General features: G+C 40.0%; 3 protein-coding genes across 10 annotated transcripts in view; 2 read left to right on the forward strand and 1 right to left on the reverse strand.

Moving 5' to 3' along the window:
* Nucleotides 1-3,349, reverse strand: part of LOC140365610 (troponin I, slow skeletal muscle-like) — a 49,577-nt gene extending 46,228 nt beyond the window's left edge. The window contains exon 1 of the mRNA XM_072452133.1: nucleotides 3,341-3,349. The gene's annotated coding sequence lies outside the window, so the exon portion shown is untranslated. The remainder of the gene's footprint in view (nucleotides 1-3,340) is intronic.
* The window catches only part of nav1b (neuron navigator 1b), a 33,634-nt gene extending 28,194 nt beyond the window's left edge, over nucleotides 1-5,440 (forward strand). The window contains exons 23-31 of the mRNA XM_072452135.1: nucleotides 20-115; nucleotides 293-461; nucleotides 1,164-1,399; nucleotides 1,471-1,625; nucleotides 1,701-1,772; nucleotides 1,973-2,169; nucleotides 2,243-2,361; nucleotides 2,462-2,659; nucleotides 2,739-5,440. Coding sequence (XP_072308236.1) covers nucleotides 20-115; nucleotides 293-461; nucleotides 1,164-1,399; nucleotides 1,471-1,625; nucleotides 1,701-1,772; nucleotides 1,973-2,169; nucleotides 2,243-2,361; nucleotides 2,462-2,659; nucleotides 2,739-2,822 — 1,326 coding nt within the window. The 3' untranslated portion in view covers nucleotides 2,823-5,440. The remainder of the gene's footprint in view (nucleotides 1-19; nucleotides 116-292; nucleotides 462-1,163; nucleotides 1,400-1,470; nucleotides 1,626-1,700; nucleotides 1,773-1,972; nucleotides 2,170-2,242; nucleotides 2,362-2,461; nucleotides 2,660-2,738) is intronic.
* Nucleotides 5,441-5,873: 433 nt separating this feature from the next.
* Nucleotides 5,874-14,328, forward strand: mybphb (myosin binding protein Hb). 8 transcript variants are annotated; one of them, XM_072452136.1, is made up of 18 exons: nucleotides 5,874-6,141; nucleotides 7,602-7,646; nucleotides 7,839-7,883; nucleotides 8,103-8,183; nucleotides 8,376-8,420; nucleotides 8,640-8,699; nucleotides 8,860-8,916; nucleotides 9,013-9,147; nucleotides 9,645-9,812; nucleotides 11,237-11,325; nucleotides 11,404-11,599; nucleotides 11,675-11,814; nucleotides 11,928-12,087; nucleotides 12,216-12,352; nucleotides 12,999-13,185; nucleotides 13,277-13,336; nucleotides 13,920-13,951; nucleotides 14,042-14,328. In XM_072452136.1, the coding sequence occupies exons 1-16, from the start codon at nucleotides 5,949-5,951 to the stop codon at nucleotides 13,318-13,320; spliced, it is 1,782 nt and encodes a 593-aa protein (XP_072308237.1). In that variant the 5' UTR covers nucleotides 5,874-5,948; the 3' UTR covers nucleotides 13,321-13,336; nucleotides 13,920-13,951; nucleotides 14,042-14,328. The 8 variants fall into 8 exon arrangements, with proteins under 8 accessions (XP_072308237.1, XP_072308238.1, XP_072308240.1 ...); XM_072452137.1 differs by lacking the exon at nucleotides 7,602-7,646; XM_072452139.1 differs by lacking the exons at nucleotides 8,376-8,420; nucleotides 8,640-8,699 and having other exon boundaries at nucleotides 5,875-6,141.
* The last annotated feature ends 1,118 nt before the right edge of the window (nucleotides 14,329-15,446 follow it).

The raw sequence follows: 15,446 nt of genomic DNA on the forward strand, positions 1-15,446 counted from the left end.
CTGCATATCTTGTCGACAGGATCTGAAGCAGCAGGAGTTCTTCATTGGCACAGTTAGATTAAATGGTAGAATGGACTGGACTATGTTGGACTCAGCTGTCAGCCAAGCATTCAAGGTGACATAATTATATTTCTAATAATAATAATGAACATAAAGTGCCTGTTAGATTGTAAGTAATTAGTGAATCAGGCTGATATTTCATGTTTTTGAACCACAATATTTGCTTAAGTTTATGTACTAATGAAAAGAATGTATGAAGAACCTTATTGACAGTGAAACACTTTATTCACAGGTGTACATCACAAAGGTAGACCCCCTCTCCAGTCTAGGGCTGTCCACTGACTCCATCTACAGTTATAACATAGGCCATATCAAGAGACTAGTGGGAGGAGACGCTCCAGAAACGCAGCCATCTCGCTGCATGTCCCGAGGCCCAAACAGTATCACAGTGGCTCTGAAAGGTATGTGACAATATGGTGATGTAGAGGTTAACACATGTGACTCTTGGCCTATCTATGAATTACACATTTAGTCACATTTGATTATTTGCAAGTGGTAAACTGCAATACATTTCCTCCGACAGACCCCAGAATCACCCTGTTCTGCACAGTTTTTACTGTATATAATGGCTTTGTGAGGTTCTAGTAATCAGCAATTACTCAACCGGAGAGAGTCTGTGTAGCGGGCAGCCCTTCACTTTTGCATGTTGGAATGTATGGAGCAAAGTCCCGGGATAGCTGGTAAAGCAGGGGCAGTTCCTAACAGCGCTCTCAGAAACCTGATCTTCTCTCTGCCAGATTCAAAGAGGGCCAGCAGCTCGACTCCCCTCACAAACATGTGCCCCAGAAATGGTGAGAAGCAACATTAGACGCCTTGGCCTGGTGGGGGTGCAATCCGCCCCTATACTTGATGCTTAGGTATTTTTAGAGCTAATATTTTAGCACCATGTTGCTTATTGAGGCTTTGCGAGGTGAATGCAATATTTTCCCCGCATCTTCCATACTCGAGCATTCTATAATTCTTTCAACATATACATACAGTGTATATACTGTATTACCACTATTCTTAGGAACTAAATTATAAGTTCTTGAATGTCACCATGCACCCTGATCCATTCTCAACCAAACAATGGTTGCTGAAGATTGACAATATGGCGTTTTTAGGTTTGAAAGAGAAATGTGTGGACAGCTTGGTCTTTGAAACCCTCATTCCTAAACCCATGATGCAACACTACATCAGTCTCATTCTCAAACATCGCCGGCTCATCCTGGCCGGTCCCAGTGGTACGGGTAAGACCTACCTGGCCTCACGACTGGCTGAGTACCTGGTGGACCGCAGCGCCCGGGAGGTCACAGACGCCACTGTTGTCACATTCAACATGCATCGTCAGTCATGCAAGGTAACTTAGTCCACGTCTGTCAATTATTTTTGTAACAATAAAACTACCACCCGCCATTTTCTCTGTGTTAGGATCTACAGCTTTATCTTTCAAATCTGGCAAATCAGATTGATCGGGAAAGCGGTATATCAGAAATACCCCTGGTGGTGATTCTGGATGACATTCATGACACGGCCTCTCTCAGTGAACTTGTGAATGGTGCTCTTACCTGTAAATACCACAAATGGTCAGTTCAAGGCATTGCTTATAATATAACCCAATCTGACCTTTTGTGATTAACCTTTGGACAATTTTTTTACAGTCCCTACATCATTGGAACAAGCAATCAGCCTGTCAAGATGACCGCAAATCATGGCCTGCATCTCAGTTTCAGGTGTCCCTTTATATATAAACAAATAAATATAACTCTATGTAAACAACAGCGTCTAATTACAACGGTACCTTAAAAATGAGCGTGACCTTATGTCAAAATGTATTTAAACCATAGACACTACAAATTGGTTAAACATGCTTAAATGAAGGACAGCGTGTGAATAGTTTTTTAAATGTAACAAAACATTTCTGATGCTTTAGGATGGTCACTTTCTCCAACAATGTGGAGCCTGCCAATGGCTTCTTGGTCCGCTACCTGCACAGAAAGATGATGGAGTCAGAGGATGAGAAGAATTTGACCAATGAAGACCTGACACGCGTCCTGGACTGGTTGCCCAAACTGTGGTATCACCTGCACACGTTCCTGGAAAAGCACAGCACGTCTGACTTTCTCATAGGTACGAACAGCAGCTCTCTACCATTTCAGGAAGTGCGTTTGAATCACATGTTTATGAGTGGTGTTCTCCTCAGGCCCGTGTTTTTTCCTGTCCTGCCCTGTCACTGTGGCGGAGTTTCGCTCATGGTTCATTGACCTTTGGAACCATTCTATAATCCCATACCTACAAGAAGGGGCCAAGGATGGCTTTAAGGTGATAGTCATTTAAACATGGCTTCTACTGAGATTGCTAACCGTATTCCCCATGCTAATGAACTGCTCCAATTTCTATTTCCTGCTGTGTTTCCCTGCAGGTCCATGGGCAGAAGGCCGTTTGGGAGGATCCAGTGGAGTGGGTAAGAGGCACTCTACCTTGGCCTTCAGCTCAGCAAGACCAGGCAAAGCTTTACCACTTGCCCCCGCCAAACATCAGCTCCAGCAGCCCGGGACAGGCCTGCGAGGAGAGGCCCCACAAGGAAACTCCACCCAGCTCCATGGACTCTGATCCACTGGTAAATGAGCCTGTTGTTTCTCACGTGCATTTGGAGGTGAATATTTTACTAATGAAGAGATTTTGTATTACTTTTGTAGATGGCCATGCTTTTGAAACTTCAAGAAGCTGCCAATTACATTGAATCCCCAGATAAAGAAGACCCACGCCTGCCTAAATTTTGAACAGAAGCTAATATTTAGTTCTGGAATGAGTGTTTAATGGTTTGTGTGTTTTAGTGTAAATGTGTTTATTGACGAATACACACAAGATGATTTACAGTTCCCAGGTGCCCCATTTCACATGCCATTAGTTCACACTATAGTACTTATTATATGAAAATATAGAAAAGTAGCGTATTTTGGGCACATTTGCCTCAGTTCCCTTAGACTGGTGCTAATTAATCACTATGAAACTGTCTCACTCTGCACTTAGATTCAAATCACTCAGGTGATTTGTGCTGTTGCACTTACACTACTAACTGGAACGTTGTGGTGCACAACAGAAAAGTCGTTTCTGTTTGATTTCTTTTGTTTTAATGTGTTACTAATAATTAGTGACTCATTTTTGTAGAGGCGCATGACAGCACATACCATGCATATCTAGCTTAGTCACATATGCAATTCACAGTACAAAACAAGCAGGTGGAGAACTAATACAATGCCTTATGAACAAAGACATCTGTTGAAATTCAGTAAACTATTCTGGTGCTTTCTCCAACCCATCACCTCTAAGGCCATTTGCAGTAAGGCAACATCTCCTAACTTCAGCAGTTTTAAATACCTTGTTTGTTGAAGCTGTCATACTCTTTTGCATAAAGCATCTTAACTTCAGCTGCACATTTTAGCACTGGGTTATTTGTCAGTAATTCAGCGTCTGCTCTGGTACAGCTATCAGGTAATTGGTTATTTTAGTATAAAATGTCAAATTTCAGTGTGATTCAATCACCTCTATTTGTCAAGTGTTAAAACACAACAAATTGGTCTGGACGTAAATTAGGATGTTAACATTTCGGATCTATTGGAGTCTTTGGGAGTCAGATCCGTAAATAATTTAAACATTCTTAATCTTTTTTTTTTTTTTTATTGTCCATGAGCTGTGATTATTACAGCTTCATATTCTAGTTCCCCTGAAAATTAAACCCAAACAAAAGCAACTATAGTTTATTTATACTGTATGTACAAACATATTTTTGTTGCATTGTGTGCAACATTATACCAAATACTTATGTTTTTTTTTTTCTTTTCTCTATGAATGTATAAGCATTTTTACACAGCATCCGACATTATCGCAGGTGCTTTTCAAATTAGCCTTATCAGGAGCCACACTTAACTTACTCAGAGCAAAGTTAAAACTACCTAATATCAACTCGTTCACAACATTTAAGGTGGTTAGCCATTTTGTTGACCAGTGTTTATGTCACCCATTACAAACATTTAACTGCCTATGGTGCTTTTGATGTCTCAATTGTGTCCATGTCAACATTTAACTTTAATTTAACTTGAATAAGCTTGGTGTCGTTGGTGTGAAGTAGATCTGGGGATATTTTGGGACGTGTAGTAGACGTGCTAAAACACAATATGTAGAGCCAGTGAAGTCCTGTGAGTGATCTTATGGTAGAACCATACTAGATACTGATGCATTTATAAAAATAAAGTTTGGGAAGAAAAAGCACAGATGCAAAGGAAACCTTTTTTTTTAAATAAAAACATGGACTCAAGTAACAAATTGTAAAGGTGTTCAGTGGTGTCATTCATCCATCGCTCATGAGTTTTAAGTGCTTTTCTTTTGTAAATAAATCCTGTAAATGAATGTCACACAACTTTTTATAGTTTGACAAAAAAGTGTGTGTTAATGCTTATGCTTTGCTGTTGCACTGTGCTTAAACTGACCAATGACCAGTGGGTCACTTTGTAGATGTACAAGGTGTGACACAGCATTTGGTCAGTGCCAAACCAGCCACACTAGGTATTGTTTTCTTAACTGTAAATAAAAGAAAAAAGATTGGAAACTTGTAACCTACTTACATCATCATCTCATTTCATTTACTGGTTGTTGTGCCTGTTGTTTAGTATCAACTGTGATTTGTGTTGGCTTAAAGGACAATGCAGCAACTTTTAATGGTGTTAGCGATCAACAAAAAACAAGGCATGTTTTCAGCTGGTATCTGACTACACTGCATCCCAGGAGAATATTATAGTAAGCCTTATAAAGCAAAATGTTGGTTGTCAATACATTGAAAACAGGGTTAAAAAATATATAATTAAAAATTGAAACCAGCGTATGACCATTTATGGTAGATGGTCAAATAATACAAGTTTGGTGTGACTACAACAAGACGATACACACTTGGGGAGGAAAATAATCATAGGATGGACCAATACAGGTTGCTGTATATTTTCCCAATGCTTGTTGTCAGCTCAGATGTTATGCAGTATTCCACTGACATGCACATGTTAAGGGATTTTAAATGTTGTAAATGCATGTAAACTCGCTGTGTGATGAGACAAACTATGTATTGTGGAGGAAGATCATTCTAGAAAATGTTTTTCTTTGTAATACTCAAATATTTGATATTACTTTTTTCTAAAGACTCTTTCTAATATGTCATGTTATTTTGTACAGGGCATCATTGTAAAGACTGTAAATAGGTCAGCATTGGATGGATGTAGCTACAATCATAGTAAAGAAAAGAGCTGTTTTATGTAAAGATATTGGTGCAATACAGGGATAAGTCTTGCTTTTAAGGGTATCATCCATCTTTCACTGTTTGCTGGAATCAATAAAATACATTATTATATTACTTTTTGTTTGTTTGCATTATATTATGAGAGACATATGTGTCTTATGTAATCAGAAAAACCATGCTGTCATAAATAAGGTCAATCTCAGATTTCCATAAGGACCAAGTCAGTTCATAATGTAAGAGGCCTTTTATTTATTTGTTAAGTAGGACTGCAGAGTCATGATGTTAAAGGTTAGATTTAATATGGGTCTACACAGAAACTATCTTCTGCAGTTACCCAGGCCCCTTACCATTTTCCTCATATCAGTTGTTGAAAGTTTTTGAAAAGTTGCCACAACATACTTTTTGATGCTTGGTTTTAAGAGTTCGTTATGTAGTTTGAGTCCCATCTGAAATCATAGATAGACATGGTGGTCTTGTCCTTCACACAGCCCAGGGCCCTATCTGTTACAGAGGGCGGAGTCTGGCCCCATGGCCCCATAAAGGCCTGCTACTCCCTCTGGAAAGATGGCATTGGATACAGTTCACGGACTTTAACAGTTGGGAATTAGCTGCAACCTTCAACATGCCGTCCAAGCCAGCCCCAATCAAGAAGGCGGGGAAGAAAGAACCAGCCAAGAAGGAGGAGGCCGCTGAGCCTGAGGCCGCTCCTGCCCCTGCAGAGGAGGCCGCTCCTGCCCCCGTAGAGGAGGTCGCTCCTGCCCCGGCAGAGGGCGAAGCCGCACCTGCCCCGGCTGCGGAGGCTGCTCCCGCTGACGGTAATACACACGGCAGCGGCCTGTCGCCTGCTTTTGTCCCTAGATGAACCATGGATGGTTCTTCAAAGCAATGTCAAAACTGAATATGCAGCGTGACGGTAAGGAAGGGGCGAGTGCGACCACCCAGAAGCGGTTTCCATGGCGATCAGACTGCTGGTCTATGTCGCGGCATCGATGTGAAAAAGATGCATAACTTGTCCATTGTTATAATGTACAAAACATCCCCAGAAACTCAAATGAAAGTGCTAACATTACAAACACTCAACAGTAATTTAATCAATCAAAGAGCTAAAGATGTATTCTTTATCCAGCTGCAGATCTAACCTGTCCTAACATCTAACATTAGGCCCCGGCTGCTGCTGCCGAAGGAGCCTTTGAAGGACCTGCTTGAAGTTGAGATTTAAAAGTTATTTGTACATCACAATATTTTTATCACTTTATCATTTCGTTTTTATTTCGAGTGGACTGCATCTTATATACATGCCACATTAGACGCTGCTGCAGAAGGATACACTGAAGCCTCTACTTGATACAAAAAATAAAAAGCCCAAGTTTATTGCAATGTTTTAGATGAGTTGTGCATATTTCTCTTCGATCTGATTCATATACTCTTAATTGTGTTCAATAACTTCTCTTTTTGTTTAAAAAGAAAGTGAAAAGAGTAATCAGTTCTTTACAAAGCAACTTTGCACTAACATGTCGCCTGCTACAGAAGGATCTGCAGAAGCTCCGGCTGAGGGTAAAAATAACAGCTTTATCAAGGCTTAATATGACCTCAAAGTGTAAGGCTAGAGATAAGACATGTACCACATACTTTCAGTATCTTCCCAGAGGTCAGTACATTTTATAATCTGTGCACTGAACTAATATGGGATGCATGTGTTTGTTTTAACATTTAACACTAGTTGCCGCCCCTGCCGCTGAGGAACCTGCTGAAGCTCCTGCTGAGGGTAAAAAGCAATTTTGTGTAGCTTTAATATTAGATAAAGGCTAACAAATTGTTTTCTTGACACATATTAGACATTTTTAGACTTTATTTTAGTTAAATATAGTTTAAAACAAGAAAAACGGCAGCACACTGACCAAAATATATTACTAAATGAATGAGTGACGGTGTGTGGAAGTTTTCAGTGCCTTTCCTCCTACAAACCTGTCGCCCATTCAAGTGTGCAGTCTGTTCAAAAACAAGTAAAATATAAATACAGTTGATGAAAGATGATACAAGCTACACAAATGTATTGCCTGTTCTATCAGTTTACATTAGACTCTGCCTCTGCCACAGAAAGACCTGCTGAAGCTGTATATAGCTAAAGAGTAAGGATAACCTTGTAAGGTTAAAGGCTTAAAACCAAATTGTTATATTTTTTTACAATGTTTATATGCACATGTACATTTAGATGCTTGCATCTGATTAACTTACTGCACAAATATAATGCCTGTGTTCTAACTTTTAACATTAGCTGCTGCTCCTGCTGCTGAAGAAACTCCTGAAGCGCCTGCTGAGGGTAATATAGACATAGTAACATAGACTTAATGCAAAGTATGCATGCTATATTTATAGTAACTCAATGTATACATCACTATAAATTGACAGCTATTTCTTTGACAACATGAGAGTTCAGTAGAACTTTTAAACTATTGTTAAAGCTAACGGCACTAATACATTTGAATGCAAATCTGTTCTAACCTCTAATCAGCTGCTGCTCCTGCTGCGGAAGGATCTCCAGAAGCACCTGCCGATGGTAAAAATCAGTCTTGAGTACCACAGCTATGATATCTTCATACTTATATCTTTATATGATACAGTATTGTTCATACGGTTCCCATGGTAAGGTTAAAAAACAAAACTAACCTCTTGACCTTAGCCAAAAGCTATATCAAGCTTATGCATAGTAATCTTTATGAAAGACATCTTATCTGCTTAACTTCACTAATGCTTAATATCTAATATTCAACATTAGCTCCTGCTCCTGCTGCAGAGGAAGCTGCTCCTGCTGCAGAGGAAGGTGCTCCAGCTGCTGAGTCCGAGGCACCTGCTGAGGGTAATATAGACATAGTAACATAGACTTAATGCAACGTATGCATGCTATATTTAAAGTAACTCAATGTATAAATCACTATAGACTGACGGATATTTCTTTGACAACATGAGAGTTCAGTAGAACTCCTAAACTATTGTTAAAGCTAACGGCACTAAAACATTTGAATGCAAATCTGTTCTAACCTCTAATCAGCTGCTGCTCCTGCTGCGGAAGGATCTCCAGAAGCACCTGCCGATGGTAAAAATCAGTCTTGAGTACCACAGCTATGATATCTTCATACTTATATCTTTATATGATACAGTATTGTTCATATGGTTCCCATGATAAGGTTAAAAAACAAAACTAACCTCTTGCCCTTAGCCAAGAGCTACATTAAGCTTATGCATAGTAATCTTTATGAAAGACATCTTATCTGCTTAACTGCACTAATGCTTAATATCTAATACTCAACATTAGCTCCTGCTCCTGCTGCAGAGGAAGGTGCTCCTGCTGCTGAGTCCGAGGCACCTGCTGAGGGTAAACCATAACATATTAATATCATTGTGCAGTTTATCATCCTTTAAATTATAAGGGTTAAATGCTATACTGTCTTAAATACATATTACAAAGGTATTTTAGTATAGTGTAGCTTTGTAGCAAAAATAATAACGTTAGTTATTCTTATTCTTATCATAAGGTGAAGCTGCCCCGGAGGAGCCCAAAGCACCAACTCCTCCCCCACCTCCTCCCAAAGGTAGCACTCTTTCTGTTATTATACTTAAGTGTTTATGTGTCAAGCTTACACTTTGGTGTAGACATTTTCAACTCACATATTTTGTGTGCTTGATAGAGCCCACCAGCGCTCCCCTTGAACTGTTTGTGGAGGACAAGAATGACACCTCTGTTGCCATTATCTGGAGCCAGCCAGAAGTCATTGGAGCAGCTGGTCTGGACGGATACGCTATTGAAGTTTGTAAAGAAGGAAGTAAGTTCTGATGGGACTAAACCATGTGCAATCTCATATTATTACGTGATAATCTATGATATGATATTATAGTGATCCAAACATTAAATTGATTCAAATTGATATTTTAAGCATTTTTGTGAATGCTAATTGATGCAACTCGCAAATGTTTCTTAAGTGGACTGAGGAACATGTACTGTAAATTTTTCTTTTAGTGTGGGTCAGCCCTACCAGTTGCAGCTGTCCCTGAAGTGTCACTTCTGAGTTATATCATGAGCTTCCTGACTTCTCCCTACAAGGAAAGGGGCATTTCAGGAGTTGCTCTCACTGAGGTCCCGCTTTTAGACCCGGCTGCACTTCAGTGTGACTTTCATTTACCTAGCCCTTGATATCTGAAAAACATAAATTTTAAAACATGTTGGTTTATAACTACATGCCTTTCATGATCACAATATCCATAGTTAGAAGGTCTAAATTGGATTGAATTGACAGACTGACTGAGTCATTTGTCATTTCAGCTGAGGACTGGAAGGCAGTCAATGAGGACCTGCAGAAGTCCTGCCGTTATGTTATCAAGAACCAGGTCACTGGGGACCGCCTGAAGATCCGTGTGGTGGCTGTGAACGAAGGCGGACGAAGCCCTCCTGTCACCCTCCCTGAGCCCGTCCTGGTCAAGGAGGTTGCTGGTGAGACATGTGTAACGCACAATGCAGACATCAAACACTGGTTTCTTCAGCTGTCCGTGGCACACCTCACCTGTTGTCTTAACTGTAGAAATTGGGGCTTTGTCACTTGATTCACCCTTTAAGCCAAAGACATATTTACTTAAGGCTGTTAAGTTGTTGGTTTTAGTGCTGCTGAAACCTTACAGAGATAATCATGTCCAATATATGAGACGTGATTTGTAGTAGAATGAGGATTAGTCCAATCAGGCTTAAAAAAGAGGAGCTGTCGTTTTGGCTCAGTCACAAATTATGGTTGTGTGTAATGGAGAGACGCATGGGGCAGGACAGAAACCTGATCCCAGAGAACTGGCACTAGTTCAGAAGTCTTATATGTGTTTGCTGTGGGGGGGCGGTCACTTTTAGAAAGAGCTCATGAATTATTTCCGACAAAATAGCTGAATTTAAAATACAACTTGCATGTGACTCCCATTAGCGCTGGTTTCCTTTGGGTGCTGATGTTGGCATTGTATCATTGCTTGTCGTTAGAGCTCATGCTGGGGATGTGTCAAGCTGCTTTCCAGCCAGATTGATGGTGACAAGTGATCTGAGATGTAAGCAGGTGGGGGCCTTGGTGCATGCAAAATTCCGGTCAGTGTGTCTGTGCGTCAGAAACAGGGGTGGCAGGGGTGGCAGGGCCCAGTGCAGACTTCTCAGGTGTCACTCCAATCTCTTCACACTTCCAAAGATTTTCTGTTTGTTTTAAAAGATGCCAAGACTTTACTATTTGTTAAGCCTTGATTTGGCACAAACCCAAAAGGGAATATTGCTGCATTGGGGAATTCAGAGAATGACAATTTTCAACAACTATCAATTTCCAAATGTATTCATTAATTTAATGATTGAATCATTAAAATGCCATATGCACTTGTGAGCTCGGGTTTATCTATGATGTTGAGACTTTCTGATGCAACAGAGGCAAGTATAGCTCTGAATCTTGAAAGGTTAGGGGAGTTGATATACTACAGTACGTATGCTTTATTTAGAATCCTGACAAATGTCACTCTGGTGGACTTAGCAGCTGGTGCTTCTCACCAAATCACTTTTACAAATGAGCGTGCAGAGACCGCGAGTGCCAGTGTCTCACATTTGCTAACTATGCATGTTATTCCTTTTCTTATAACCTTCAAGCTATTTTTATACTTTACTTCCTTATATCCAATGTTATAGCAATGGAATATGCTACATCTTGCAAATTGAAATAAACAGCGTTTCAGTTGTGTTACTGAGCAACAACACATCACAGAGCACATTCATTCATTAACTGTTGAATTATTTTACCAATAACAAATGACAAGTTGAAAACAAAACTTTTAAGGTTTGTTCAGACAAATAAAAGGATTTGTTCTCAGTACAACCTCGAATCATTCTGCTGTTTCTGTGTCCAGATCGACCCAAAGTTCGCCTGCCTCGCTTTCTCAGACAGAGATACGTTGTTCATGTTGGAGACAAGATCAATCTGACCATCCCATTCACAGTAATATACTTATAATGTATAGAAGTAACATTTCACATTGTTTAATAACCAACTTATATCTGTATTTTAATGTTTCAGGGCAAGCCTAAACCAGTTGTGAGCTGGTTAAAGAATGGCGAGGCCCTGGACACTAAGAGAGTTAATATTCGCAGCACAGACAGAGACAGCATCTTGTTCATCCGTGCAGCCGAGAGAGACGACTCCGGTGTCTATGAGATGTGCGTCAAAGTGGAGGACTTTGAGGACAAAGCTTCTCTGATCTTGCAGATTGTTGGTCAGTTTGAACTTTGTCTTCACTTACCTGTTGCATATTACATAACGCATAATGAGTCTTAAACCTGTCCTCCAGAGCTGCCAGGTCCACCCGACAGTGTTAAAATTGCTGATACCTGGGGCTTTAATGTTGCTTTGGAATGGACGCCACCCAAAGACAACGGAAACACAGAAATCACAGGTTACTTGGTCCAGAAGGCTGACAAGAAGACCGGAGTAAGTAGCTGGTCTCTCAGTGGATTAATAAATAATAACCAGAATATTAATGTGATCCCTTGTGACATGTATACAATCGTTAGTAATAAACTCTCTTCTCACTATGCGTGCAGGATTGGTTCACTGTGCTGGACCATTATCATAGACTGAATGCCACCATCTCTGACCTCATCATGGGCAACACCTACAAGTTCAGAGTATTTACTGAGAACAAATGTGGACTCAGCGAGGACCCTACCATGACAAAAGAGGAGGCCACGATCCTGAAAACAGGTAAAGCTATTCATCCAAAACATGATCTGTTACCATCGCACAGGCAGGTGTGCTCAGCCAAATGTGCAACCAAACACTTCATGATGCTACTGTATATCACAATGATCCTTGTGTCTATAATGATTTAGATATCGACTACAAACCACCTGAGTACAAGGAGCGTGACTTCACCGAGGCCCCCAAGTTCACCACCAACCTGAGCGACAGAGCTGCTACGATTGGTTATAGCACCAAACTGCTCTGCTCCGTTAGAGGATCCCCAAAGGTATGAGACATCTAGATCTCTCACATCCTTTCAACTATAAATGTAAACGAAATACATCACGTTTTGCTAGGAGTCTGAGACGATATTAGCTTTACTTATTCATTTCCCCTGTATGTCCTCTGCCTTTTATTGTGCTCCAACTCTCCAAATCTTCTGTGTCTGCTCTTCGGTGAGCCGATGGTATTCTGCTGTTGACAATGGCATTATGTACATTGTAACTCCAGAAGTGTTGTTACACTGCCCTCTGTCAGTAGTTCTCTAGAATAATATTGAGGTGCTGAGTGAGGGTATCAGACTAACGCTGGTGCATCCCTGACATGCACCTCTCTGTTCTCAGTGAAGCATTATCTATTGAGCTGCCAACAGCACCGGTGTGTATAAGATACTTCAGGCTCTAATTAGACTGGCATCCTGTGTCCATAAAACAGGCTCAATATGTGAGCAAGGGTCAAGGGGTCTTGGGTCATTTGGAAGCAGGATCAGATGAGGATTCCCTTATGGGGCCTAGTGAGACCTTAGACAGCCAAAACAGGCTCGCTGCAGTCTGGAGGGCATTACCATAAATAGAAACATATTTTGTTTTTACTGTGATTTGTTTCAATCTGTATTTATGCTTTCTGTGCTATACGTTTTTTGTGTCCTGCAGCCCAAGATCCAATGGCTGAAAAACCAGATGATTATTGGAGATGACCCTAGGTACAGGCAGATCTGCGTCCAGGGCATCTGCTCTCTGGAGATCCGTAAACCTGGTAACTTTGATGGTGGTGTGTACACCTGCAAAGCCAAGAATACCCTCGGAGAGGCGATTGTCAGCTGCAAGCTAGAGGTCAAACGTAAGTCGCAACCTTTTACACTAAAGCCTTTATTTTGTAAATACTGAAAAGGTCCTACAATTCTAACTAAACATCTATTTTCTTTACACAGAGCCTATTAATCCGGATGCAGATAAGAATGCAGAGAGCAAATAAGCCAACACTCTCACAGGTTAGAAGAAGCTATTTAAATATCTTTGACACATAATGCTTTTATGAGCTGAAGGTTATGAAGAAAATATAATTAGTTATATGGGATGTATTGCTTTACGCACATCAGTATATAATATAATATAATATAATATGATTTTATACCTTGGAGTGGCTCCATGTGTCTCCATGGCCTCTTTTCCATATAAGGATGTCACTAAACTTGGAAAAGGTGTCTGTGCCGCTCACTCAGTCTAAGTGGAAGCAGGAGCCATAAATTAAATATGCAATGCCTTGTCGTGTTGTCTGTTTGGAGACTAAATCACATTTCCTTGACTCAGCAGCCAAAGCTACAAGCAGATTAGCGTTTTACAATTGGATTATCTCCTCAGTTAAAGATAAATGTGGTTTTAATTTCATCAATGTTTTGTAAAGATCTCAACAGAGTAAAATCTCAGCTAAATATTTTTAACTCAGTTCTTAAATTTAGAAAACAATGTTTACATGTGAGTGCAGTTCAAATGCCTAATTGCAGTTTATTGCAGTTGTCCCTTGTTGCTAACACCTGTTGTTGTTACTTGTTCATCTGTTGCTGGCTAATTTAGGAGCAAAGGGAGTGAGGCCTTTACAGCATGCGGTATGTAACGTTTTTAGCTTATGTGAACCATTGTTTCCTGTAGAAACAAATAGATATTTCATTTACACTTTAATCTTTTGAATGAAACAGGAAGGTGCTGGATTCCTGGAAGAACGTATTTGGCTGGTGACCACACTACCAGACAGTTGTTGCCTGTGCTATCCAATGTTGGGACTTTAGGATGAACACATACTGTCACTTCATGACTTAAACTTTATTCTTCAAAGTCCATATCCATGTCCAAAATCAGCTTCTCTTCCCAACAAGTAAATCTATGTACACAGTTATGTTCCACATCATGAATCTACTGTTCCTCGTAGGAGAATTCTATGTAACAACAATGTTTATAACAATAAATATTTTAATTTCTGATACAATTTCACTGTAAATATGTTTACTCTGAGGCAACATGGTGTGCAGTATTTTGGTCATTACAACTGTTATCTAAAATGTTATTAGTGCTGTGGGGAAAAGACAGTAAAGCTCACTAGTCTTTGTACGTTCAGTTACATTGTTTCGTTCCTATTTGTAGTCTATGTTGTCCCATGCATACAACATGTTTTAATGATGATTATTTAATTCATGTGTCCAGCTGACTAAAGCTTCTGTAAATTAACTCACTTTCACTTAATCACTTTGAACTCACATTTCGGCCAGATGCTTTAAGTAAAATCCTACTGGCAGAAAACCAATGATTATCCAGAGACAGGAGCTCTACCGCTCTGCCTGAAGCGCTCCCCAGAGAACACAACCAGTATGCCAGGACTTCATCATAATCATACCAGCTCAAAGCCCTGATCATGTAAGTATTTGGTCTCAGAGTTACAAGCATAGTGATATGGGGCCTACTGCCAGAGGGAATGGCCGCTGGGTGCAGCAGGAGCAAGGGCTACTGCTCTGCTCTGGATATTTGAGGATCACCAAGGTTCATCTTTCTGAAGAATGTCTTATGAAAAAGTATGACTAATTCAAAATACAAGACAAAAACACTGGGGAAATGTTGTGGAAATTAGATTAATTATGAAATTTGTTGTGAATATTTATATCTGTAAATTTACTGAAGCTACAACTTTATGAGAGAATCTTTAAATGCAGTGCCCTCTAGTGTCCTTATAAAGTACTCCAAGTAATTTCTGGATGTTTTGTGGCAAGTATGGTGGTTAGTTTATTACATTACCCCCATTAATTGCTGTAATCTACGATTATAAAATGCCTCATAATTATGTTAAATCATATACATGAAGACTGTTTTGTCTAGATTTGTTTTTTGTTGAATATTTACACAAAACTAGAGCAGAAGATAAACGAGTCAGTGACTCCCTGACTAACAGTATGTGACAGCACAATACCAGTATCGCCATGGGTTATAGTGTAATGCATAAAAAACCCAACACACAAGGATCTGGAACACTTATCACACCTCCCCGACCGGGTATGAAACAACATTAAAAATGTTACAAAATAATAATTTCAGTCAAATGCCTCCAGTTAATAC

This window comes from Eucyclogobius newberryi, unplaced genomic scaffold, assembly GCF_026437365.1.
Source record: "Eucyclogobius newberryi isolate DKJ021-1_F unplaced genomic scaffold, fEucNew1.0.hap1 SCAF_19, whole genome shotgun sequence".
NCBI classification, from domain to species: domain Eukaryota; kingdom Metazoa; phylum Chordata; class Actinopteri; order Gobiiformes; family Gobiidae; genus Eucyclogobius; species Eucyclogobius newberryi.

Bases quoted from the DNA above. Each gene is read 5' to 3' on its own strand.
- mybphb (XM_072452136.1), top strand. From the start codon at position 5,949: ATGCCGTCCAAGCCAGCCCCAATCAAGAAGGCGGGGAAGAAAGAACCA. The intron at 12,353-12,998 runs GTATGAGACATC...TGTGTCCTGCAG, and splicing joins CCGTTAGAGGATCCCCAAAG to CCCAAGATCCAATGGCTGAA. The intron at 13,186-13,276 runs GTAAGTCGCAAC...TTCTTTACACAG, and splicing joins CTGCAAGCTAGAGGTCAAAC to AGCCTATTAATCCGGATGCA.